Source organism: Phodopus roborovskii, unplaced genomic scaffold (assembly GCF_943737965.1).
Source record: "Phodopus roborovskii unplaced genomic scaffold, PHOROB, whole genome shotgun sequence".
NCBI classification, from domain to species: Eukaryota; Metazoa; Chordata; class Mammalia; order Rodentia; family Cricetidae; genus Phodopus; species Phodopus roborovskii.
In genome coordinates, this window is record NW_026126575.1 from 221,033 (window position 1) to 248,248 (window position 27,216).

Consider the following 27,216-nt stretch of genomic DNA (forward strand, 5'->3'; position numbering starts at 1 on the left):
GCAGATGCCAGTGTCCCTCATGAAGAAATGACTGGCTTTCCAGAGAAGAGAACCACTTCTGTCCCATAAAATTCTTACTGAAAAGAAAACCCCAAAGGATTTAGTGCATTCAATCCTTGCAAAACATGCACGAGGAAATAATCTGTTCAAGACGTGGAGGACATTTTAATTTCTAATTCTAAATCTCCATTTAGGTCTTTAAAACTTTGAAAGAACTAGTTTAAAGCATCAAAATGATTAATTATAAACGATAATAACACAGGCTGGATCAAAGGAGGCAACTGGAGGCGTTTTAATTGGAAATAAGCATTTGAGATCATGTTAATAGCAGTGCAGAAAAATGAAGTTAAAAAAAAAAAAAAGCCATCGTTAAGAAGCCTTCTGTCCTGCATCTTGTTTTAATCATCTCCTCCACAAAGAATAAGCAGAACCTTCCTGTAGTCTCCAGAAGTGTCACCCTGGGAGAAAGGAGAGCACGGTTACCAGCAGTTACATGCTTCATGCTTCTGATGGTTACATAGTTCAAAATCACCTAAGTTCATTTGCAAGCTTGGCTAGAGTTTTCTTAGGTCCTTTTAAAAAAAACTTTTTTTATTTCAAATGTAATACTTCGGGCTGGAAAGATGGCTTGGGAACTAAGAGCATTTCTTCATTTCTTGTTCTCACAGAGAACCTGAGTTTGGTGTTTGGTGCTCACAGTTCTGTATAACCACAGATCCAATGGAACCTGGCACCTTCCTCTAGTCTCTTTGGTCACTGCACACATGAGGCATATACATACATACACACATACACACACATTTAAAACATATATACAGATATACATAAATAACAATCTTTTAAAAGTAAAAGCAATATTTGTTCTGTGTCTTTAAAAAAGCACTTAAAAGAAGAGCATAGGAACATCCATAATCCCATGATTAATTATATTCTGACATATCCCCAAGCTTTTCTCTGTGCATGTAGATCTCTATGTTATGAGGTTGTAAAGTAATTATCTATGCCTCTATTTTACTCTTTTTATTTTTGGTGGTGCCAGGGACTGAACTCATGGCCATCCTCATTCTAAGCAAGTGTAGGCAATGAACCATACACTCAACCTCACTATCCTGATTTTTCTTTTATATATATATATATATATATATATATATATATATATATATATTCTTATTTTACATATCGATCCCAGTTCCCTGTCCCTCCCTCCCTGCTATGACCCCTGATCCCCCAAGTTTTCTTATTACAATATTATTTAATGATTACAGAACATTTCCCACCCCATTGTCAGATGCTTATGTGGCCTCTGATGTTTCATTTTAGCAAACTTTGCTGTATAAAGCACCTTGAAGCTGAGTTTTTATGAATTTTCCCCATAATTTGCTTTGGATACTTTTCATAAAATGAAAATTACTAGATTAAAATGGTAGATTTTTTCTAATACTTTTCATATCATTGCAAAATAGCCTTCCAGAGAGGTCCTATAATTTCTACATGCAAATGTTTATGACCTAATAAATACATTGTGGTTTTCCTATTTATTTATGTTTTTGCCACTGGGGATTAAACCCAGGGCCTTGTGTACACACTAAACAAGGAATACCCTAAGCCCAATAAATCAGTTTGGGTTACTTCTTAATGGGCACTAAAACAGATATGGCCTCTGACTTTAAGAGTTCAAATTAAAAAAAAAGAGTTCAAATTTTAATATCTGTCAAAATGAAGTGGTATATTATTAATTTGTCCCATTACCTGTGAAAGAGTAAGTATGTAGTAAAGTTGCTTACTGACAGGACTTTTGCCATTGTCTTCTTATGGGTCTGTCCTAGTTAGGTTTCCATTGCTATGATAAAGACTGTGATCAAAGCAACTTGGGGATGAAAGGGTCTACTTGGCATATATACCCCAGGTCATAGTTCAGTGAGGGACACCAAGGCAGAACTCAAGGCAGGAACCTAGAGGCAGGAACTGAAGCAGAGGCCAAGGAGGATGCTTCTTGCTGCTTTGCTCCCCTATAGCTGGCTAAACCTGCTTTCTTATGCACCCCAGGCCCACAGTGAACTAGTATCTCCCACATCAATTATTGAAGAAAATGCCCCACAGGCTTGCATGCCTATTGGTCAATCAGGTAGGGGCATTTTCTCAGCTGAGGTTTCCTATTCTCAGATAACTCTAGTTCATGTCAAGTTGACAACTAACCAACACAGGCAGGAGTTCCAAAGCTTTGTGACAATTTATTCTCTCCCTCTCCTCCCACCCCCAACTGTGTGTGTGTGTGTGTGTGTGTGTGTGTGTGTGTGTGTGTTATAAGTCAGAGGCTGATATCAGGTGTCTCCTATCACTCTATACATTATTGAGACAAGGTATCTATCTCATTGAACCTGGAGCTCACCAACCAGTGGGCCTCAGAGATGCTCTGGTCTCTGCCTTTGCCTGCACTAGGGTACTTGCTGTTATCCCTTTTAGGTGGATGCTGGGGAACCAAACTCAGGTCCTCATGCTTATATAGCAAGCATTGTGCCCACTGAGCCATCCACCCCAGCCCTATGTCCCCATGCCTGACACTCTTTCTTCCTAGCAGCAGCTCTCAAATGATCAGTGTATTCCCTACTTTTTGGGATATTTAATCCACAGGTCAAATCTTGATGTGAAGTTTGCAACCCAAGCTTCTCAGAAATTAGTCTCAGCTTCGTGTTTACAAGACTCTTCGGGCTTCTTAAAGAAGCAAAGGAGTTAATGAAGGGTTGTGAGGGGTGAGTCAGCTTTCACCACACCCACGCCATCTTAGAACTCCTGGCTGTCTGGTACCAAGTAAAGAACAGTAAACATGTGAGGTTGGGAGCGGGGAATACTTTCTCACATTTCCAGCAGACCCTGCAAAGAATTCTAGGTTCAGCTGCTTCTGCTGTCATTACCAAGCAGATGAGGAAGTTGTACTCTTAAAAGTCTTCATTAAGAGTTGAGAATGTAGTTCAGTGATACAGAACCTAAAGCCCCGAGTTCAGTCCTCAGCATGCACTTATGCGCGTGCACACACACACACACACACACACACACACACACACACACACACACACACGTGCGCACATACAAGTATTCATTCAATTTTGATATTCAGAGGAAGAATGAGGAACCACAAGTGACTGCAATTGCTGTATACAAGAATCTAAGGAGAAGTATTCACCCTGGGGAATAGGCACTGTCCGCCTCACGGGTCACAGAACTTAGTGCTGTGGAGAAGAGGGTTTCGCATGAGAATACATGACCAACAGTAAGCACCTTCACATTCATTACAAGCATCTTGTGTGAGAAACATGTAGACTATAGGAATTTGTGATGGGCTATTTAATGAGAAATGTTCCCACAGGCTAATGTGTTTAAAATCTTGGTCTCTAAGTTTTTGGAGAGGTCATGGAATCTTTAGGAGTTGCCTTGCTGGAGGAAGTATGTCACTGAGGGCAGGCTTGGAGGTTTTACAGCCTCACTCTACTTGCTGTTCACTCTGTTTTCAGTGTGCAGATAAAAAGTGAGCAACCAGCTTCCTGCTCCTTTGGCCTACTCCCAGGCCTTCCCATCTCTGGAACTATAAACCAAAATAAGCTATGCCTTCCTTAAGCTGCTTTTGGTGTTTTCACAGCAATGAAAAGTAAATGATAGCATACATTTTTTTTGTTTTGTTTTGATTTTTTGAGACAGGGTCTCTCTGTATTGCTTTGGAACCTGTCCTGGAACTAGCTCTGTAGACCAGGCTGGCCTCACAGAGATCCTTCTGCCTCTGTGTGCCACCAATGCCTGGCTGAGCATACAATTTTTGTCCAATTTATTTCCCCATTTATTGGGTGCCTTTACGGCAGGCAGGTGGCAGATCTTGGAGGGAAGAAACAGAGAAACAAAGTAATTGAGGGCTCAAATAATGGGGTGTTACAGACATAGGTTTTACTATCTCAAAGGCCCTAAAGTTTGCAATATCAGATACTGGGATAAATTATGTGAGGTTATTACTAACACACATTTTTTTCTTTTATTTTTTATTTTCTGTGTCTGGGTAATTTGGATATATATATGCACTACATGTATGCAGTACCCATGAAGGCTAGAAGAGGTAGAAGAGGGTGTCAGATTTCTAGAACTAGAGTTGCAGGTGGTTGTAAGGTGTCATGTGAGTGCCGGGAATGGAACTGAGGTCCCTTGAAAGAGCAGTCAGTTTTCTTAACTGCTTAGCCTTTAACTCCAGCCCCTAGGATTCTAACCTTTGGGTAGAAGGATATTTGAGACTGAGGTCTGGGGTGATGCTCTTCCTCCATGCTCTCTGTTCACTTGAACAGGTCAATTCCTTAAAATGTTAGGGCTTGTTATACTACATTATTTTTATTCAAAGCAGTTCGGAAGCACTGCCCCAGAATTTCCATTCTTGTTTGGGACCACATAACCTTATTACTGTGTTTAGAAGGTGTTGTACACCATGAGAAAGGAAGGACTTGGGGTCCCTGAGGCAGATGGCTCTTTGTTGGGAATGCACACTGAAACCAGGCCCTGTCTTCACTGTGGTGCCTGCCCTACCTTGATGAAAGAGTACAAAGACTTTCCATAGAGCCTCTTGAAGTTTGCCCGTATGTCCAGCATGTCAATTTCTGCTCGGGACACCATCACTCTGATGAGGGTGTTGTCATCAGTGCCCAGGCCCTGAGGAAGGGAGAAAGATCTTGCATCAGTTGATGCTCTTGGTGGTCCAGCAAGACAAGGCAAGGCAATAGTGACTCTGCCACAGTATCCTTTGCTGTATGAGCTGGGAGGCCCAAGGAACATCCTCATGACTTAACTTAGGACGCAAAGCTTGACACAGCCTACCTTTACAACACTTTGTGTCTTGACCAGAAGACAATGCTCTGCCTTTCCAAAGACAGGCTCTGTGCTGCTCAGCCACATATGCCTGCTAACCCCTCCCTCACCCTGTACAAGGCTTCCCTTAAGGGTCTGCTTAAACAGAACAAGCTGTCTTTGTTTTGCTTTTTCCACTTCCTTTCGCTCTTCTTTCCATCCTTTCTTCCTTCCTCCCTCCCTTCTTTCTTTCTTTCCTTCCTTCCTTCCTCTCTCTCTTCTTACTAAGATAAGGGCTTTCTATATAGCCCAGGCTGGTCTCAAACTAAGCAGACCTCCTTTTTCAGCCTCCCAAGAGCTGGAATTTCAGGTGTGTGCCAGCATGCCTGGGTCCAATTTCCATATATATTCTTTTCAAATCCTCCCTCAAGAATACTGAAAATCTACACTCTCCTTTGTATTCCTATAATTGTGGGATGACTTATTGTTGGTGTTTTGTGCATGCTTGCTTTTTTCTTCAAGGACAGATAGTCTTCAAGAGTAAAGAATTCCCACCAGGCATGATGGCACGGGCCTGTGACCCCAGAACTTGGAAGGCTGAGGCAAGATGATCAGAAGTTCAAGGACATCCTCAGCTACATAGAGAATTCCAGGCCTGCTTGGGTGACATGGGAACTTGTTTCAGAAGAACAGCAACAAAACCCTAGCACTTATGTTCCTGGTTTCCTATCCCCCTTGGGGTCCCTGGCAGAGTAACCTGCACAGAGTCCAGCACAGCCCTGAGAACCTAGCTTCTGAAGCTAGAGTGTGCCTCCCTGGGGCACTCTCCCTCCACAAACAGTGTAAACAAACTATGCCTTAGTTTCTCCACATGTAAAACAAGACAGTTTGTGTCCCTGTTTCTGCCGTGGGGATAAATTAATCCATACACGTAATGCCCTGGGAGCAAGGCTCCACACATCACAAGTACACCGAGAACAGCACTCTATAAACAGCAGCAGTATTCAGTGAGGAATACAGCCCAGAATCAAGTTGGACATTCCAGGGTGGAATTCAGGTGGTAAACCTAAGAAAGTGGACAAAAAAAAAAAAATCACAATATTTCAAATGATAAAAGCAAAGCCATTTACCTTCATGGACTTATAAAGCCTTTCAGCAAAATATGCAGGCTTGTTCCTCATGCACTTCACTGTGGAGGAAAAGAACAAAAGAATGAGCACAAGCCACTCCCCTGCCTGCTAGCCCACTCCCATTCCAGGAGCTCTTTCTTCCTCTTAATAAGTTATCTTTGTTTCCATAAAAAGAAAAAAGAGTGGAAAGATTACAGAAAAAAAATCCAAGAACAAAGAAAGCTGACAGACATTCTCTGTTTCTACAAAGTTCCAAGAACTATTTCCTGATTGCTTTGCTAGACCCACTTAAGGTAAGTGTCCAGGAGCTGCAGACCAGCCTGGTCAACTTACTGAGAATCCATTTTTTTTTTTTTAATTCTAGGATGTACCCTCAGTAATTGAAACAACTTTAATTTCAGAAAAACAGTTCTATGTCTTGTGACAACATCTGGGTACTGAGGAGGACAGCAACAGAATTAACTCTGAGGTTTACCAGCTTACCTATAGCCAGCAGGGCATCTTCAAAGCTACCAGATGTTTCAGATTTAATACTCTGCTCAATGTCCTTCTGTGAGATCCTCTTATATTCATCAAACACTAAAATCAATAACAAGGTAGTGTGACTTAGAAATCTGGGTAGTGTGATGAGTCTGCTAAAGGCACTTGCAGCCAAGCCAGAACCCACGGGGTGGAAGAAGAGAAATGACACGTGATCTGTGGCATTTGCATATCATACACATGTACACATGCATGTGGGCACACACACCTATGACACATACACACACTTTCTCTAAATATATAAGTAAACATATAAATAAATGTAATAAAAGTTTAAATGCAGGACACTAAAATTTATGGAGAGAATGAACACATTTTAACAAGTTTATGTTACTTAAATTTTGGCATATTTCAAGAGGAAACCAATTAGTACTGTGTGTGGGAACTCAGGCAGGATGCGGCCTGCTGGACCAGGCCCATTAGGAGGAAGAGTACTGAGATATATGTAGGGCACCAGACCCTGAGAGAGCCTTTGGGTACATTTGCTTTCTTCTTGTTTAAGCACACAGGGTATGGTAGCTCACACCTGGCAGGTGAAGGCAAGATTGGCAGTTCCTCAGTCACCTGAGATCAAGGCCAGCATCAACTACATGAAATGTCAGCCTTGGATGTCACTTATGTACTCCCCTTGCAATTGGCTCATTAAAATGAGAACAATTCAGTCTCCTCAAGACTGAGTCACATCTGGTAACAGTTGGTTGCATCTTTTAATAGATTTTTTCACATAATTAATTTTTTCTTGCTTTTTGCCAAGGATTTTTTTGATGTGTTGAATGTTTCCCTCTCTTCTTCCAGAGACTGCTGTTTTGTTTATCTCCTTAGTGGCCTTCACTGGCATACTGTCTTATCCCCTCCATCCATGTGATTCTCAATTATCAGTCAAAGGGTACCAATGTCCAGCAAATCACATCATCACCTTGGCCCAGCAATGTCCCTCAAAGTAACCTGCCCTGCAATGAGATGGTTTTCTTTTTAATTTTGTGTGGTCAGGCATGGTGGTGCACATCATTGAAACAAGTGTTTGGGAGGTAGAGGCAGGAAGATCTCTGTGAATTTGAGCCCACTGAACTACATAGCAAGTTCCAGGCCAGCTAAGGCTACATGTGAGACCCTATCTCAAAACAAATTGTGTGGGATGTGGTCCAATATGTTTTAATGTGTGTGCATGCATGTGGAAAGCAAAAGTTGGTGTCAGGTGTCTTCTTACTTTTTAATTTATTTTGATAAATTATTTTGAATGTACTCACCACTGCTTATGCCTGCACTCATGCATATAAAGGTCACAGAAGGGTGCAGGTGTCTTCCACTCTCACCCACTGTCTTACTGCTTTAGGACACCGACTCTCAGGAAAGTGGAAGCTCACCATTTCAGTTCGGCTGGCTGGCCAGTGGGCTCCTGGGATCCATCTGTCCCTGCCTTCCCATGCTGGACTTACAGGCACATGTGGCAATACTTGGCTTGTGTGTGTGTGTGTGTGTGTGTGTGTGTGTGTAGTTCAAGCTCAGGCCCTCGAGGCTCCCTAGCAAGCACTTCCCACTGACACTGAACCATCTTCCCACCACTGTATTTTTTGATAGTCCTCACTGCACCTGGAGCTCACCAATTAGCAGACTGGCTGGCCGATGAGCCTTGAGAATCATCCTACTCCCATCTTTCCTGCCTAGAATTACTGCTGCATGCTGGAACCAGCTTTTTGTTTGTTCCCAGGGAGGTACTCAGAAGCAGTTTGATTTCTGTTCTCATGAAGGGTTTCAGATCTCCCTCTAATCTCGAGAGCCACTGGTACATTCCATTTCCCTTTTTGTGGGTTTATGTTTGTCCAGAATCAAAGAAGCTAATCAGACCCCCACTACAAACTGGAATGAAGGCTTCAAGACAGAAAATTATTAACAAAAGCTTAGTTCTGGCCATTATTGTTGGTTGGTAACAAGATTATTCAGTTTACACTACCTAAACAGTGCTTAAAATATTGTCTTTGTAACTTATGAACAAGTAATTTTCTTTCTTTTTTTTTTTTTTTTTTTTTTTTTGTAGTTTTGACTGTCCTGGAATTAGCTCTGTAGACCAGGCTGGCCTCAAATTCACATAGATCCACCTGATTCTGCCTCTGGAGTTCTGGGATTAAAGGTGTGCACCACTACTGTCCAGTATCAACAGGGAATTTTTTTGTTTTGTTTTGAACAGGTCATTTTTTAACTGCCCAACTACAGATAAGGAGTTTTACCATTTCTTAATGAATGCCTCCCAGGACCTGCAATTCTGGGAAAGTGCCACAAGGGGGAGCACACATTATAAACAGGCAAAGGGAGCCAGTAAAATAAAGCATTAGGCCCCAAGTTGCACACTGGTGTATGATTTACGGACAGGAATAACTGCTTATTATTATTATTATTATTATTATTATTATTATTATTATTATTATTACTACTTGCCGCTGGGGAGTATCTAGGATAATTACAACTTGTAAATGTGTCTAACTTTGCAGTTACGTTGTATTTTCAATTTAGCAAACTCATTCTCCTCAAATTCCCCACAAGTTCTGAAACTCCATGCCTCTGACAGGGAGATGGTAGTTTATAAAATTATGATGCCCATGAAGGTCTAAAGAGCTCATCTACAAGAAGAACTGCCCTATTGAGCCCTTACTGCTGTTTATAAGAAGACTCAGCCTGACAACTATATTCTATAATGGCTTAGTGTTCGTTCCCCCCAAAGAAGTTAAAAGCACATTGCAAAGTCTAGAAATTACCAGAAGCAAATTAGGGACATCACACAGAGGAAATAAAAAGTGAAATTACCCATGGCTCGTCTTACTCCCTGAAGAAATCTATCAGTGATGTTAAGTAGAAATAAATATCAACTGACATTTGTTTAAATTGGTCCCTCAGGTAGTTTACTTTCTCATGGAAGTGATGAGAAGTGACTATCTTAGGGCTGTACTAGAAGGACCAACTATGAAGGCTGCTTTCCAGGGATAAGGAATGGTAAATTATTACCAACATGTCGTATATCTGTCAATTACTTAAACTAATCTTTCAAAATTGGCCTTCATTCACATAATTTTACTCCCACATTTACACAGTAAAAATCTAACAGTTTGGTTTGTTTTCTGTATCCTGGTGGGGGAAAGGTCATCACAAACTGGGGGAATACTATGATCAAGACACATTATATACATGTTTGGCATTGCCAAAGAATAAATAAAATATTTTTTGTTATTGTTTTTTGAGACAGGGTTTCTCTGTAGCTTTGGAGTCCAGGCTAGCCTCAAACTCACAGAGATGAACCTGTCTCTGCCTCCCAAGTGCTGGGATAAAAGGCGTGTGATACCACTACCAACAAGATATTCTTTTTTTTTTTTTTTTAAGGTTATCAGGGGCTGTAAAGATGGCTCAGTGGGTAAGAGCACTTGATGCTTTTACAGAGGATCTAGGTTCAGGTCCCCTCACAGAACCCACTTGGTGGCTCACAATTGTCTGTAACTCCAGTTCTAGGGGATCTGGCACCCTCTTCTGATCTCCAAGGACACCAGACATACATTCAGTTAAGACACTCATACAAATAAAATGAATTAATCTTAAAAATTTTAAGACTATCAACCATTTTAGCAGACTTGAGTGAGATGGTGAGGTAGGTACCCACCATGCAGCAGATGGTTCCGATTCCGGGAACAGAGGATGCTTAGGAATTTCACCTCATCTGTCCCCCATCTCTTTTCTCCAGCCTCATACAGGTCCTGGTGCCAAACAGAACATGAGTCTAAACATCAAAAAGATGTGCCAGTACCTGGGCAAATAGGTCTAAAACTTCTAAGAGTTGAGCTGGCTTGGTTTTATTTTATTAGTTGGAAGGGTGAACATGCTGTGTATACACACACACACACACACAAAAAAAACACTATATACATATGCACACATTCATGCATGCATGTATGCACACACTCCGTCCTTCAATTACTTTAACCTCATATTGACATGAAATCAGGCTCCAAAGTTTGAATTTTGATCTTTTCTCTGAGCCAGTCTATATAGTTTGAGCACTTGTATAGCATGAGCCAAGCTCTAGGTTTCATTCCCTGGCAACACACACACACCACAGGTGCGTGCACACAGAAAGAAATATAGCTATAGATAGATAGACAGACAGATAGGTGGATAGATAGATAGAAAGATAGATAGATAGATAGAAAGAAAGATAGATAAAATAGATGATAGGATGATTCTCTGGGATCCTCATATGGCCTATGGCCCCAGTGTGAGAAGAAGACTTAGAATCTAGGAGTGTAGATAGTGCCTTGAGCTGCCCCAAGTCCCATGTATCCCTGAAAGAATCCTGTTGATAGAAGATTTTCTATGGGAGTCTTTTTCATATCACACCTCAGCCTGACTAATACACCCTGAAGTAGAAGAGGCTGCCCACCAACCAAGTAAGGCCTGTCTTAGAGAAGAAGCTGCAAGAAGGAATTTGCAGTCTACTAACCTGGGCATCCTGCTTCACAAGTGCATCATCCAGGTAATTCCCTTCATCCCTGCCACCCTGTGGGTGAAACAGACAAGAGTGATGGAGTACTCATGCACATCACCCAGGTAATTCCCTTCCTCCCTGCCACCCTGGGTGCTCTTAAGGCAGAAGCCTGGAGACAAGATGCAATAAAAGCTGGATCTTCAGGTTAGAGAGTTAGGACTGCCATCTTGTGTCACCAGGGCCTAGACCTATGCCCTGGAGATGTTCCCAGTGGAGTGTGAACCCCACTGTGACTCCTGATGTTTCGAAGTTGTCTCTTCCAGTAGAAGAGCATTAACATCTTTCTAACCCCCCCCCCCATTGACCCAGCTGACTCAGCCTTCTTAACTAATCAGTCTTCATTGGTCAAGAGAATGCTAGACCTGAGGTGGAATTTTTGGAGCTGATGAAATGTCAGTGCCAAATACAGCAGCTCCACCATGGGGGCCACAGGAGCCCCTGAAGGGTACTAATGAGTGATAAGACAGCACTGCCTTCTAGTTTGGAAGACTGTTCTAAAAAAAAAAAAAGATTTTAAAAAAGTGCATGTGTTGTGTATGTGTATGTCATGTGTGTGCAGATGCCTACAGATGCCAGAAGAGGATAGCCAATCTGGATCTGGAGAACAGGTGGTTGTGAGTCATCCAACATGGATGTGGGGTTTATTTAACTCAGGTCCTCTGCAAGAGCAAGAAGCACTCTCAACCTCTCCAGCCCTGCTACCATATAAACATTTGAAACACAGGAAGTTATCTCCCTAAATCCTTGTAATCCAATGCACTTTGTAATAGAGGTGGCTGGCAGGCACATGGGACATGTGACCAGTAAATTAAAGTAGAAGAAATGATTGGGCATGCATACCTAGCCAGGGTCCCTGAAGGAGAAATAAGATAAAGGGACAGAGCAGCCCGAGAATGACACCTGGGGAATGCCCATAATTAGGAGGCTGAAAGGATGAAGGACAGGTTTCAATCAACCAAGCATGCCCTATCAGAAGCTTCGACCAAGGAAGTCACGCACTGCTGTCAGGGACACCAGTACTCGCTGAAACATGAAGGATGTGTCAGAGCAGATGTCCTCTTCAAGACTCCTTCCATATTCTATGAAGAAATTGAAAGTGGGTACATCAGAACAGAGATCTGCCTAGTGCTGTTGCCCTCCAGCAAGCTGTCCCTCCAAGGCAGTATGTTCACTGGAGCAGCTCAAACCAAGGAGCTACCCTGTGCAGGGTTTTCAAAATCTGAACTCTGTGTGGCCCAGTCCTCCCTGAGGGTCTATAAGGAAATGATGGTTGCTGGGGGTGGGGAGGCAATTCCTTCAGTGGTGTCCCAATCAGTAAGGTATCCATGCTCCAGTGGTAACCCTTTACCCATATTCCTGTGGTAACCCTTTACCCATGCTCCTGTAATCAATTCTAATGAAGCTCCTTAAGTCATAAAAATGGCAACAACAAAACAAATGGTAAATACGACCTAGTAAATATGGCTGTCTCTTTAACATGAACAGGATCAAGAAAGCAGGTCAGGAGTCCTCCTTGGTTTCCTTCTGTCTGAGACTCTTCTATGCATGTGTCTGAATGGAAGCTTGTTGTAGAATATTACTTTAACTAGGTAAAGATATATTACATTTGTTTATGCTACAGAATATCACTTTAACTGTGTAAAGACACATTATATTTGTTTCTACTGCCATTGTTAATGATGTAAAGATGTGTTACATTTGTTTCACCTTGCTGGCCTAAGTCACCTGATTGGTCTAACAAAAAGCTGAACAGCCAATAGCTAGGCAGTAAAAGGATAGGCAGGAGTGGTAGGCAGAGAAATTAATAGGAAGAGAAACTTAGAAGGAGAGAAGAGAATGAGGAAGAAAGAAAAGAACATGCCTGGGGCCAGCCAGGCAGCTACAAGCCACCAGCCAGCAGGGTAGGATATAGAAAAAGAAAGTTAAAAAGCTCCAAGGCAAAATGTAGGTTAAGAGATATAGGCTAATTTAAGTTAAAGGAAAAAAGCTAGCCAGATATGAGCCTAAACTAGGCTGAGTATTCATAACTAATAAGAAGTCTCTGTGTTATGATTTGGGAATTGGTTAATGGCCTAAAAGAAAAAGTCTGCTAGAGAAGTTTCACAGGACAGAGGTCCCCAGAGAGGTTCTAACAGATCTTTCTGAAGAATGACACTCTCCATAGCCACCAGAAGCTAATGTGGGCACATGCCAGGGTAAGGGGCTAAGTCTAACTTTAGGTGGGGCTGTGTGAGAAGCATGGAGATTTTTGTGCTCACAGATAAGCATTAGGGCAACCAAGAGTGTAAAACACACAGGATTGTTCCTTCAAAGAAAGGGACACACAACCTATTATCTACCCAGAAGTCTGAGAGCAGACATGGTTAATAGCCTGATGACCTTTGTGCTATCTTTGTGGACAAGACCACACCAGATCCTCCCCAGACCCTTATCATGCGCATGTCAATGTATAGAACTTATCTTTATGGGAGGTGTCACATGTAATCAATCTATAGAACCCATCTTTATGGAAGACATCACAGATACTTTCCAAAGAGTTTCAATGTAGTTATATCTTAAATTTTATTATGCACACAGGGTTGGGTTAATTATGACCAGGAAAATTTTCATCAAATTGTGCTGTGCTTAAATATGGCTAAAATAAATGACTCAGGGTCAAAGTCATGTTGAACCAAATTGCTTTCTTGCCTCTCCTTACTCTTCTGACTGTGGTGTCACAGAGAACCCCCACAGTGCTGAAATCAGGGTTGGGGGGCTAAATCCAAAACTTTCAGGATCAGGAGCTAACTCCAGACTCTCATGGTTTGGGTTCAGTCTCTGAAACCTGCACAACAGTTTTCTCCACAGAAATGATGCATATTAACTCTGAAAACATAGGAACACTAGTGCTGGGGTATAGCTCTGGCCTAGCTTGTAAGAGACCCCAGGGCCCATCCTTAGTGATACATACACATGGCAGAAAACTGAGGAAAAATAAGTAAAATAAAGGGGAGAAAACTCCACCTTAATCTCATAGCTGAGATATTACAATCACCAACCAGCCTTGCTTTTAAGTCATAGACAACCTGACTCCATAGCCTGGAGTGTGACAATATCTTGCTTGTACAAATAAAACCTGTCTGAGGATCAGAGAATGGATCCTTACTAATAGCTAGCTTCTATCCTCTATAGTTAGCTTACTAATAGCTAACTATAGAGGTCTGTACAGACAGACAGGAAGTGAGGTAGGCTGGGCAGAAACAGGATATAAGCAGGGAGAAACAGGAAATCACTCTTTTGTCTGTTGAAATGCTAAGGAGGTAAGGTGTGCTGTGGTTGCTCCTTCTCTCTGATCTCTCAGCATTTCCCTCCATATCTGACTCCAGCTTTTTATTATCTAGACCAATTAATTAAGAACTCCATTTACACTGGAGGATGGTACTCACGTTGCTGGTACATCTGGTTGATGTGCCAGATCTCCTCAGAAGTGCGGGAAGCCAGGATCTCTATCAGACAGCCCTCATCTGTGCCAGCTCCCTAAGTGTGAGGCCAGAGATAATGGTATGAAACAGTGGATCAAGTTAAACAAATAAAACAATATAATTAAGTTTACAACTTAAAAACGGAGTCCCACACTCAGAGGAAGATAGGTATGAAACTCCAGTGTATAAGGCCAATCCACTGGGGTCCAGGAGCAGGGCCTGTTAACTTTTAACTGGCATATCCAAGCCCAGTGTGTTCACCATAATTGTTATTGAACAGCCTGGTTGCCACCTGTTGCTTGTCACAGCAAGTTAGGTGCAGTTTCTGCTTTCTGTGGTCCTGTTCTTTCCTTGACCTCTATGCTCTCTCTCTCTTTCTCTTTCTTTCTCTGTCTCTCTCTCTCTTTCTCTGTCTCTCTCTGTCTATCTCTGTCTCTCTCTCTCTCTCTCAAAGTCAGGTGTCCTGGCAAAACGTTGTTACCTTCATTTCCCAAGAGCTTAGCCCAGAACCTTCTACAATGTGTATTTATTATTGGTAAGAAACTATACTGCCATCTCAGATTCACTGAGATGTCCAACGAGGACAGCTATAAAGGAAGCATACGTAAGGATGCCTGGATCCTACCAGCACCACAGACCAGTTCCTCTTCATTCAGCCCCAGGAAGGAGCAAATGACTCAGCAAACTTTGGAGGTGGACAATTTTTAGATAACATCTGCCATGTATGTTTCAAGGTATCAAGAGGGAAAAACCTGACTCTCACTTTCTCTTCTCCCGCATCTCAGAAGGGCTTAGCTATAGTTCTTTTTCTCCTTTTTTAAGGTTTTATTTTATATGTGTGTGTCTGTGCCTGTGAGTCCAGTGTCCAAGGAAACCAGAAGAGGATGTCAGATCCTTGGAGTTACAGGTGGTTGTGAGCTACCCAATGTGCGCTGGGAAGTGAACAATAGTCCTGCTAGAGTTGTAAGCACTCTTAGGCACTGAGCCATCTCTCTAGCTCTGCTGGCCATGTTTCTGAAGGGCTGCACATCACCATGTGCGCTGAGGACACTGAGTGCAAAGAGGACCACTGACCTTCATAGCCCTGCGCAGCTCCTGCACATCGTACAACACGGTAGGCATCATCATCCCCACAATCACCTGCTCAAAGTTGCTGCTCAGCTCTGACTTCAAGTCATCAATCAGATCCTGAAATGAGAAGAAGGTGCCTGCTTTTATCTGCTATTGTCTCTCATGCCACCCTCTCTATGGTGCAAGGATGTCTTGGGCACTAAGATTCTCTCTGTGCTGTCACCTTACTGGAAGCAGGTCATTTGACATTTCTGCACATCTCAGTCACACCAGAAGACTATTAAAATACTGACTGATTTTCCAATTATCTGTCTAAGATCAGATTTTATTTGACTTCAACCAAAACCACACAGTACAGCAAATAAGAAGAGTGTGGTCATTTTAGAGATATTTGTAAAACAATGCCAGCTTTCTCATTAAATGCTGTTTTTGTTTTGTTATTGTTCTTAATAAATTTTACTTTTGAAACATACCTCCCACCCTCTTGTTTTTTGAGACAGGGTTTCTTTGTGTAACAGCCCTAAGCTATCTGGGAACTATCTTTGTAGACTAGGCTGTCCTCTAACTCACAGAGATCTGCCTGCCTCCCAAGTCTGGGATTAAAGACATGTGCCATCACTGCCCGGCTATTTTTCTCTTTTTATATTTTTTATTGTGAGCCTAGCCTTTAATGGCTGAGCCATCTCTCCAGCCCTATTTTTCTCTTTTTAAAATGTGTAATTACATTCATTTATTTGTGTGTGGAGCTGTGCTCCAGTGCACAAGTGGAGGTCAAAGGACAATCTAAGGGAGAAGGTTCTCTCTCTATCCTGTGGGATTGAACTCTGGCTGTTTAGCTTGGTAGCAAGCACTTTTATACACTGGCCCTACGTTTTTGTTTGTTTGTGTCTAGACATACACACAACATATGTGTGTAGATGTTTGTGTGCAGATGTGAGTGTGTGTGTGTGCATGCATACATAAGCACGAGTGTGTGTGAAAAAGACCAGTTGTCAATGTCTGATGTCTTCCTCAATTGCTCCCTACCTTATTTTTGGGAGACACAGTCTCTCACTGAACCTGGAGGTCACTGATAGGTAAGCTAGGTGGTTGGCCAATAGACCTCCTGTCTTCTCCTTATCACTGGGATTATATGTGTGTGTATGTAATATATATATATATATAAAATATATTATATATATTATATATATATTTCTACCATGCACATTTTATGAGGAATCCACAAATTTGGATTGAATGAATGAGTGAAGGAATGAATTAGAAATTAGACAATCCATTAATACTGTTCACCTTGACTACCATAGATTAGCTGAGTTCTGACGTTAAGCCCAAGTGTGTATTGCAACAGCAGTTAGATGTGTAGCTCACACCTCACTGTGCATTCAGTTCCTGGGGGATGCAGAACAGTTTATGGCACTCTGGAGACAGTCAGTGACAGTCTGTCCTATTCCCTACAGATGCCCAGAGTTCACCCGCAGACACTCTGGAGAGCAGCTAATCAGCTCTGCTCTGCCCATCCCTCCATACCTTGCCTAGCAGTGCCTCAATCTTCCTGTCTGTGACATCTCCCAAGACAGACAGATATCTTGGGTGTGAAGTCACTGATGCTGATTACCCAGATACTTATTGGCTGTTTCCTCAGACTGAGGTTGTCAATAAACATGACAGTTGGGGGTGCTTTGATGTGGAAAGACTGGCCTGAATAATTCTAGTGAAGGGGTTGTTGGAAATGGAGTTGAGACTCATCACGGGCATGAGTTTCAGACAAAAATCTAACACATGCAGAGTGAACAGTGAGTTTATAAGCTGCCATGCATGTGCATGCAATTGTGCAGAAAGCCCCACTCTGGGGTGTGAAGGTCTTTCAACTGAAGTCCATCAAAGGGTGACTATCTAAACGTGTATTTATATGCAGAGGTCACGGCACTAAATTCCAGGAAAGCACAGTGAAGACGAACTAGATGGACTTCTAAGTATTTCAGCCAGGGATCTTCAACACTAGGCCCAAACAGCTCTGCAGGTGCAGTATACCTGGCTCCATAGCACACAACCCACAGCCCTGTGAGGACTTGGGTGGGAAGTGACCCAGCCTGGCCATGAGGCTATGAGCCAACAGCTCCCTAAAATGTGGGGAAACCTTGTTTTGCTTTGAGTTTTGCAAAAATATCCTTTAAAATTTCTTTTCATATTTGTGTGTGTGTGTGTGTGTGTGTGTGTGTGTGTGTGTGTGTATGCGCGCACCCATGAACATGACCTCACATATGGAGGTCAGTGCACAATCCTGTGAAGTTAGTGCTCTCCTACCACCAGGCAGGTCATAAGTATTTAACTCAGGTCATCAAGCTCTGGGGCCAGTGCCCTTACCCACTGAGCTACCATCTTATATCATTGTTTTTAATTGACACACAGTTGTTGTCATACTAATGGGGCCCAGTGTGACATTTCAATCCTTGTATGCAATGTGTGATAATCAAGTAAAGTGACTGGCACACCTGTTGCTTCAGGTGTTTGTCATTTTTTTTTTTTTGTTAGGGACATTCCAAATCCTCTCTACCACTATTGTGAGGTATTTGACTAAGGGTTACCCACAGTCATTCTCCCATGCTACAGAGCCTCAGGAGTTACCCTCTCGTCTAGCTGCTCTCCCATACCTGATGCATCTCCTCTCTTCTCCCAGTCTTCCTAAACTCTGGTAACCCTAACCTCACTGATAGTCTTAAAGCACTGGGCCACTTCAGGAGTCTAGTTTGAGATAGGGGTGGGGTATTCTGCTTCCATTGTACCTGACAAATCCCTGGTCTCCTTAAGATCAGGAAAAACTGGGCCTACCCTGCCGATGTTGCTCTTGTAGGCAGTCCTGATTTCCTGACGTTGGGCAGTGTTGCGGTAGGCCAGGACTCCGATAATGGCATCTTCATCAGTACCTGGGGACAAGATGAAGTCAGCAAGGGACCATGATTTGCTGGCATGAGAAAATGGTCTCCCCTGTGGCCACTGGAGTTACCTCTTAGAGGCTGAATGTTTGCTAAGAAAACAGAACCTAGAAGCAAGAATGACGTCAGCCCTATCACCCAGCAGTCTGGTGGAGGCTGGATATTACTGTGTTTGAAGACTTTTCTGTTTATGGAAGAAACAGCTGGAGTGGGGGGGGTCATAGAAACTGCTCTGCTAAAATACTGTAGGGAGAAAGTTTTGAATGTGTAAGGAATCACAAGTTTAAATATCCGGAAAGGAGAGGTTGGAGGGAGGATCATAGGACTCTCAAATCCAACCTTCAGAGCTCTTTGCATTGGGAGGAGAAGCCCTTCCTGCTTTGAACCCTAAAATTAGCTTTCAGAATAAAAAAAAAAAATGCCCCACCTTCCTCCAGATTCAAATTTCCTTCCAAGCCATGCAAAGTGTGGCCCCACACCTTTGCTGTACTCACACTCAGCTTTTAACTGTGCATTACATGCATTCAAGACTTTTCCATAGGCCTGTAGAAACCTAACTAAATTCTCATATTCTAGCTAGGTTCACTTTTTCCTATAAGAAAAACAAAGCTCACACCTTGCCTGCTCAGAAACTCACAATGACTCCTTGTGGTCAGCTGGGGTCTAATGGGGCTACCATATTGGGTACCCACAGTCTCTCGTTCTCTGGAGAATATATGAATGAACAAGGAGAGTAGGCAGGCAGATTAATAAGCTTAGCTCTCTATTGTTTGTTTGGGGCTTTCCTATGTAGCCCAGGCTGATCCTGGATTCTCAATCCTCCTGCCTCTGCCTCCCCAGGATGGTGATTCCAGATGGGTACCATGCCTAGCTCCAAATCTGCTTTTGAATTGCTCTGCTTTTCCCACTTGCCCTCTTCATGGCTCTTTTGACCCCTTCATTACCAGTCTATCAATTTCTCTGTCTCCTGCAGTCTCCCCATTTAGCACCCTAATTCTGATACCTGTGGTTTCCTGGCCATTGCTTCTGGGCCACCCCTCCAGGGCTATGATTCAATTGATGACTTTCTCAGTAGCATCTCTGGAATCCCCCTTAGGACTTGCCATCTCAGGAAGCTCTCCCTGGCTGGTTCCTGCTTTGCAACTTTTCACTGTGACTCCTCTAAGTTCAACCTTACTTTCAGAAACACATTCTCTCTTCATTACTTATTAAAATTCCACCCACCTCCCAAGACATCTCAAATTCCACACCTCCAAGGTTTGCCTGATGATGAAAGATGATCTCCTCTCCTTGAACCACATTTTTTTTTAAAAACACAGATTCATGCATTCAAGCCTGGCTTCAAACTTATTAAGACCATGAATTCCCTATCTTTCTCCTTTACTAGGGATCAAACCCAGGGCTTTGTGCAGGTTACTACACAAAGTCTACTGACTGAGCAACAGTCCTAGCCCCACAGAGTTCTTACCCATGCCCATTTGATTTTCTTGTTTGTTTGTATGTTTCGTTTTTCAAGACAGGCTTTCCCAGGTAGCCGTGGCTGTCCTAGAATTTTGTCTGTGTATCAGGCTGGCCTTGAACTCACTGAGATCTGCCTGCCTCTGCTTCCAAGTGCTGGGATTAAAGGCCTGTGCCACCACTGCCTGGCCCATCTGATGTTTTACATTTTATTTAATTTTAAATTGTGTGCATGTTGTATGATTGTGCAGGTATCTGCAGAGGCAAACGTTCTTCCACCCCTTGGGCTGGAGTTATGCACAGTGAGCTGCCTGATGTGGATGATGAGAACATAACTTGGATTCCCTGAAAGAACATGTTCTTCATTGCCGAGCCATCTCTCCAGCCCTTCTATACACTCTTAGCCGTGGATTCCTGACCACCAGGAATAGGTTTTATTATCCTTGTCTCCTCCAATAGCTCACTTCATCAGTGCATATCAGCAGTGGAAAAGGCCTGGTTGTGCCAAATGTCTCCTGATTCTTGCTCTGGGAGTTCTGGACACTTTGCTACACTACACACTCTGGACTATTCTGGACTATACTGTTTTTGCAATATACAGAATTAAAAGCAGACCAAAAATGATGGTGGGGTCTACATAAGTGTAGGATGACATTCTTTCAGAGATGGATGGCAGAGTCACAATGCTTAGACCTGCCCTGTGGTGAAGTCTGATGGCTAGAGGTTGCCTACCTGCAGTTTCCCAGCATCCTGCCTCTCACCAGTTCTGATAGCCTGGGGGGTCAACTCAGTTACCTGTTGGCCAGTTACTAGTTTCTTTTTTTTTATTTAATTTTATATAACAAAGTCCAATTAAATGAAAACAAACATTCAGTTACTAGTTTCTTATCAGCTAGCTCTATCTTAATTATTAACCCATTTCTATGTATTTCCACGTGGTCTTACTGAGAGCGGAGGAATGGCAGTTCTGTTCTCTCCAGATTCTCCATCTTGACCCTCCTTACTCCTTCCTCTTTCCTCCTTATCTCCTAGTCCCACCTATCTTCCTTTCCTATTGGCCAACAGTGCTTTATTCATTAACCAGTATGAGAAACATTTACAGAATGACATCTCCCATCACCTCCCTCTACTCCTTCACCTCCCCACACCCTACTTCTCATGAGCAGCCCCTTGGGGTAAAAAGCCAATAGTCCTTGGGAAGCCTCTGCCTTTAGGCTAATATGATGGAGATTGAAAAATACCTGACACTCTGGTCACTGTTATTAGACAGTCTAAGGAAAATGAGTTTGAGATATAATCACTGAGAAACAAGGTCTTGTTGCCAAGAGTCTTTACCCAAATTTCAGAGATTCTCAGTGCTAAGTAGGAACTGGGGATGTGTCTCTTTTCTCATATTCAACAAGAAAAGCCTTGAGGCAGAAATGTGTCCAGGACAGCTGACAGTACAGCTGTTCAGGGCTGTACAACTGCACCTGCCCTCCTGAAGACAACTGCAGGGCCAGGCCAGGGAAACATCATCCCTGCCTGCTCACATACAATTGCTATCTGCATGTCAGCACTGACTCAGCTGCACAGTCAGGGTAGCAGCCCAAGTGTAATGGAGGTGATGGAACATTTAAAAGGTAGAGCTTAACGGGAGGAGGCTAGGTCTTTGGGAGATGTGTTCATAAATCGCTTACTTCAGGTCTCTCTCTCTCTCTCTCTCTCTCTCTCTCTCTCTCTCTCTCTCTCTCTCTCTCCTCTAACTATAATATGAATCAACTTTATTCTTGATGTGCTATCTAATCATAGGTTCCAAATCAATGAACCAGCCAACCATGGACTTGATATCTCCAAAGCTGTGATCCAAAAATAAACCTTCCCCCTTTTAAAGGTATTAAAGGTATTTTAAAGGTATCTATTAAAGTAGCAGGAAACTCACTACTACACACTATCCCATCCAAATTGCCTTGATTGGACAATCATTCTTGTTTGTTTGCTGTTGTTTTGTAGTACAGGGGATTGAACCCAAGGGCCTTCCTTGTGCCTGCTAGGCAAGCATTTTACAAACTGTGCTATATCTCTGGCTATATCTCCAATAAAACTTTCTATAAGGTGAACAATTCATAAATATCAGTCCCTGTGGTGCCCTCCTCATGACTGTGACATACCACACCAGGTACAGTTCACACTCAGAAAGATACTTACCAAGTCCTTTCATGGCCTTCCTCAGGGCCTGGGCATCTTCAATTGCATTGAACCCTGAAGCAGCTTTCACAGTTCCTCCTTTGGTTGCCTGAAAGCACAGAAAACGACATAACTGACAGATTCAGAATCCCAGGCTCTACTCCAGGTATTAGGGCAACAGCAGCAACCATGAAGACTCTCACTCTGGTAGAGCTGCCACCCTTTCTGAGAAAGGCAGACAGTGAGCACACCAACACATGCACATCCCATAAACAGCACGCTAGGAGAGGTGCCACAAAGTGAGTAGAGTCCTGGTGGGCTACAGGAAGGGCTGACATTTAGGCTGAGAGATGGTTCAGACGAGGCACTTGGGCATACAACAATGGAGGGAAGGAGCTACAGGCAAAGTAAATGCTACCCCAAAGGCCCTGGGGCTGTTACTAGCTTTGAAGGAACCAGAAGCTGGTGGAAGAAATCACACCACCTCCTGTGATGCAATCTCCCAGTGGGGGGCATGAATTCAATCAGTTCAAGTCTGTAGAGCAAAAAAAAAAAAAAAAAAAAAAAGCATTAGCTATGAATATAACTCACAAGTAATTGCCAAACTAATAATATAGCTTCTCCAGTGGATAAACTTGCAAAGGAGACTGTGAAGGAGTGGTAGAAGGGAGTGAAGTTCAAGAGGTTAAAAAGACACAGCAGCCAACAGCAGCTAGCACAGTGCTGCAGGCCTGTCACCCCAGCATTTGGGAGGCAGAAGTAGGAGAATCCAGAGTAGTAAATACATGGCTAGCTTCAGCCACATACCTGGTTCACGGCCAGCCTAAGCTAAAGAGATCCTGTCTCAAAACCCAAAGTCTAAACCAAACAACCAAACTCACCCCACCACTAAAAAAAAAAAAAAAAAAAAAAAAAAAAAAAAAAGTCATAGGGCTTAACCTTATTTGAATGGAGGGAGTGAATAAGGAAACATGACAGTTATAAAACAGCTGGACAACTGACATTTTATAACACAGGGAGTCAGTCCTAAGATTCTCCAGTCTGAGATTACATTTTAAGAGGTTTACCTTTATACAGCTGACTCACTGGTAGAAGATAGGTTATCTGGAATCACCTTCAAAATAACTAACGCAGGTGGGAGGAAGTAGAGATAAATAGGACACAAAATTGAGTGCAAGTTAGTAATTAACCAAAGAGATGGGAAGAAAGCAGGCATGGGGACCACTGAAGACAGCCCCTTTCTCATCATCTCTGGTCCCTCTGGTGTCCCTGTTAACACTGGTTTTAAGGGAGAAGGACATATTAAATAGCTTATCTTTAAGATGTAAAGCATTGGATGAAGGACATTTACAGATGGATGAACAGGGGGAAGAGGCAGCTGAGCTGGTTGAGGTCCAGCAAAAACTGCTATTTCCTCCTGGTAAAGATAACTATTTTCAAGTGTACGTGTGTGTGTGTGCATGCATGTGGAGGCCAGAAATTGACACCAGGTGCTACTTCAACTACTCCATCTTGGTTTTTAATTTAAAATTTTATTCCCTCAAAGTCCCAAAGATGACATCAGGCCCTCTGGAGCTGGAGTTAGAAGTGGTTGTGAGCACCTGATGTGGGTGTTAGGAGCTGAACTCAGGATTCTACAAGAGTGACAAGAGCTCTTAACTGTGAGCCAGCTATCTAGTACCATTTTTTTTTTTTCTCTTTTTTGAGCCAGGGCAGGGTCTCTCCCTGAGATCACTGACTGGCTAGACTGACAGGCCAGAAAACCCCAGGGATCTGCCTGTCTTTGCCTATACTTGAGTTACCAGTGTACATTGCTACACCCACTTCTTGAGCTATTTCCATACCTCAAGATGTATACACACACACACACACACACACACACACACACACATACGAGCACTGTAATTACCTACACGCACCTTCCTTTTTTTTTTTTTTTTTTTTTTTTTTTTTTTTTTGAGACAGATAGTCTCTAGTCCAGGCTGCCTGGCCTTGAAATGAGAATGAACCTGAACTTCCAACCTTCCTGCCTCCAGATCCTGAGTGCTGGGATACCAGGTATGAGACAACATGCCTGGTTTTATGGTTCTGGGAATCAGGACGACCAAGAATTCAAGGCCATCCTTGATAACAAAGAGTTTGACGTTGCCCAGAATATACTCAGGCTGCTGTGGAGTTAGAGACCAGAAACAGTAAGGGCTGAGCTGCAGGTGAGGTGTATAGCTGGACAGGGTGAAATAAAAAAGATGGATGCACACTGTCAGACTTCACGCATGTTTTTAAGCAAAGATGACAGAACCTGTTGACAGATTAGCATGGAGGTGGAGACAGACCAAAAAAAAAAAAAAAAAAAAAAAAAAAAAATCAAAGATGGCCTTCAAATTTCAGAGCAGTACTGTGATGCCACATTTATCCAGAGGGGACACCGAGTGAGGACGGCCACATCTGACATGACAGGTGTGAGGTTTAAAAGTTCTACTGCCAAAATGTTTTCTATTAGGCATCATGCTAAGCACCCATGAGAAGTGATCCACAGGGCAAGTCTAGAGGTTCACCTAAAAAATACACATTTATTGCCCAACAGCACTGGATGGGGTTTGTTGAGATCCTTTATGGAGAAGTGAAGTGTGAAGGCAGCAGCGTTGGGACCAGTCTGGGTCTCCCAGCCTGGATACATCCAGCCCAGCAAAGACTGACCAGCCATCAAGCATGACAATGAGAGAAGTCGCCCTGGAGATATAGGAAACCCCTGAGATTCTTGGGAATTCTAGTACTAAAAGGTTTTTGGATGGTTCTCAAACACTAAGTTCAAGTTTAATCTGCATTGCTGATGACACTGTTATAAGATGAAAATCAATTCCAACGAGAGGAATCGATAGAGAAGTTGGCCAGGGTGACTCTATTTACCTATTAACATTATGAGTAACTCTTTCTTATTCTAGAGAAAAGGTCAAGAGCTTTTTTCCCTTCTCAGTCTTATAAGTGTCTGTATTGATCAAATTCCAGGTCACAATGCACAATTATCTTTTCAAGGAAGACGGGGGGGGGGGGGGGGGTATGTCCATCTACACCAGGAAAGTTTGTGGTAGCAAAGGAAACATCACTATCCTGATGTTTTGTTTTCATCAACTTGACACAAGTTAGAATAATCAGAAAGGAGGGAACCTCAATTGAGAAAATGCCTCCATGAGATCTGGTTTTAAGGCATTTTCAATTAAGTGATCATTGGGGGAGGGCCCAGCCCATTACAGGTGGTGTTATCTCTGGGGTGGTGACCTCTGCAGCATCTCCTGCCTCCAGGTCCCTGCCCTCACTGATTTCTATAATGAACTGTTATATGGAACTGTGAGTGAAATTAACCCTTTCCTCATCAAGTTGTCTTGGTTATGGTGTTTCACCACAGCAATAGTGACTTTAACTAAGACAACCACATAGGAATGACAAATGAACACTAGAAACGGGGTCCATGCTACAACGGAAGAAACGTTATTGTGACTACAGGAATAGGGAAGATGTGAGATGAGATGGAGCAGAAGATAGACGATGACCACGGCTGAGCACTGAAGGACAGCAGGTACACTGGAGAAAACGGTGCTCAGAGGGAGAGGTCCACATTCATTCTGACTCAGTTGTCTACCAATTCAGAAACCTCTCTGAGTGGCGACAGCAGATGGGCCAGCCTAACGTAGCCCAAAGGCCCAGCTTCTACCTCCATGCTACTTCACTGAGCTCCCAAAGGGACCCAAGCTCAGGCCTGTGCTAAAGACCAGATCACTATGTCCCAAGAAATCTGACTGCAGCTGTGAGAAGGGGGCAGATGGTAATTGGGGACTGCTAAGAAACATCCCTCTAGGGCTGGCTCAAGATGCTCAGTAAGTATAGGGCTATTGTCACCTACCCCATGATGACCCGAGTTGGATCCCTGGGACACATGTAAAGACAATAGAGAACTAATTCCACAAAATTGTGCTCTAACCTCCCACACAGGGAGCATGTGCTCTCTTCCCCAAAATACAAAGGAAACATCCCTCTTGGCAAGCCTAAGATGACAGAGCTATCCCAAGTGATTCCCTGCTGCGAGTAGAAAATGGCTTTCCTATGAACTAGCCTTGTTATTCTAAAACAAACAGTTGTTTTACAGAGAGGAAAACATCATTTGTTTCTATATTCTCTGGACATTAAACATGTGAGGGAGTCTGAGAATTGATTTTCAGATCAAGTCACCACTTTGAAATAAATCTAAATGATGTTAAAAAGAAAGAAAGAGAGGAAGAAAGAAAGGAAGGAAGGAAAGAAGGAAGGAAGAAATAGCAAGCCAGGCTAGGTGGCACACACCTTTAATCCTAGCACTTTAGAGGCAGAGGCAGGCAGATCTCTGAGTTCTTGTCAGTATACATAGTGAGTTCCAGGACAGACAGGGCTATGTAGAAGGATCCTACAGAGAAAGAGACAGAGAGACACTCACTCACACACACACACACACACACACACACACACACACACACACACACACACACAGAAAGAGACAGAGAGATGAGAGAGACACAGAGAGAAACTACTTGCCTGCTTCATATCTTCCCTGCCCACTGCTGAACAAACAGAGCTTTGTTTAAACCACCAGTCCCTAAGTACACATCCTGTGCCTGCCTGTGGCTGGCACCAGATGGAGTGAGGCACTTACCATGTCTATAGGTCAAGTTGAGAATTCAGTCACCCCAGTAGAAGCTCCTATGAGAAAAAGCAGAAGAGAAATTACTATGACCAGGGATGTGGCATTAATGCTAAGTTAGGGCAGCGAGTTTGCATGAAGCTGAGCCAAGAGGAAATGATACATAAATTCATCAAAAGGTCACCTGTGAAGAAGCCAGAGGTCCTGGACTAGGCTAATCATTAAAGAGAGTTGAACAGTTGAGTTTATTGTGCCAACAGCAGCTTTCTATTTGCTCTTGTGTTTGGAGGTGTGTACTACACCTGTGCTGCTGTTTTGTTGGGGTGAAGTGCTGTAACTGATCCTCAGGACAGACAGAGATTCTGAATCTTACACTACTGCAGGTCAGAGCAGAGTAGAGAAGGGACAAGAGATCTCAACCAGGAATCTACAGCACTCAAGACTGCCC

The 27,216-nt window shown here is 42.9% G+C and overlaps 1 protein-coding gene across 2 annotated transcripts; it reads right to left on the bottom strand.

Moving 5' to 3' along the window:
* Nucleotides 1–268: 268 nt before the first annotated feature.
* On the bottom strand, nucleotides 269–26,805 carry Anxa4 (annexin A4). Of its 2 annotated transcripts, none has more exons than XM_051203444.1 (12): nucleotides 26,781–26,805; nucleotides 22,121–22,208; nucleotides 18,372–18,466; nucleotides 15,546–15,659; nucleotides 14,436–14,526; nucleotides 12,010–12,089; nucleotides 10,966–11,022; nucleotides 10,129–10,222; nucleotides 6,429–6,524; nucleotides 5,946–6,004; nucleotides 4,558–4,680; nucleotides 269–458 (listed from the first exon to the last, which is right to left on the bottom strand). In XM_051203444.1, the coding sequence occupies exons 1-12, from the start codon at nucleotides 26,781–26,783 to the stop codon at nucleotides 399–401; spliced, it is 960 nt and encodes a 319-aa protein (XP_051059401.1). In that variant the 5' UTR covers nucleotides 26,784–26,805; the 3' UTR covers nucleotides 269–398. The 2 variants fall into 2 exon arrangements, with proteins under 2 accessions (XP_051059401.1, XP_051059399.1); XM_051203442.1 differs by lacking the exon at nucleotides 26,781–26,805 and adding an exon at nucleotides 26,663–26,686.
* Nucleotides 26,806–27,216: the final 411 nt, after the last annotated feature.

Excerpts from the sequence above, each read along its gene's own strand:
- Anxa4 (XM_051203442.1), bottom strand. Across the intron at positions 10,223-10,965 it reads TTGTGAAGCAGGATGCCCAG|GACCTGTATGAGGCTGGAGA; the intron begins GTTAGTAGACTG and ends GTTTGGCACCAG. Across the intron at positions 6,005-6,428 it reads AGATGCCCTGCTGGCTATAG|TGAAGTGCATGAGGAACAAG; the intron begins GTAAGCTGGTAA and ends TTTCCTCCACAG.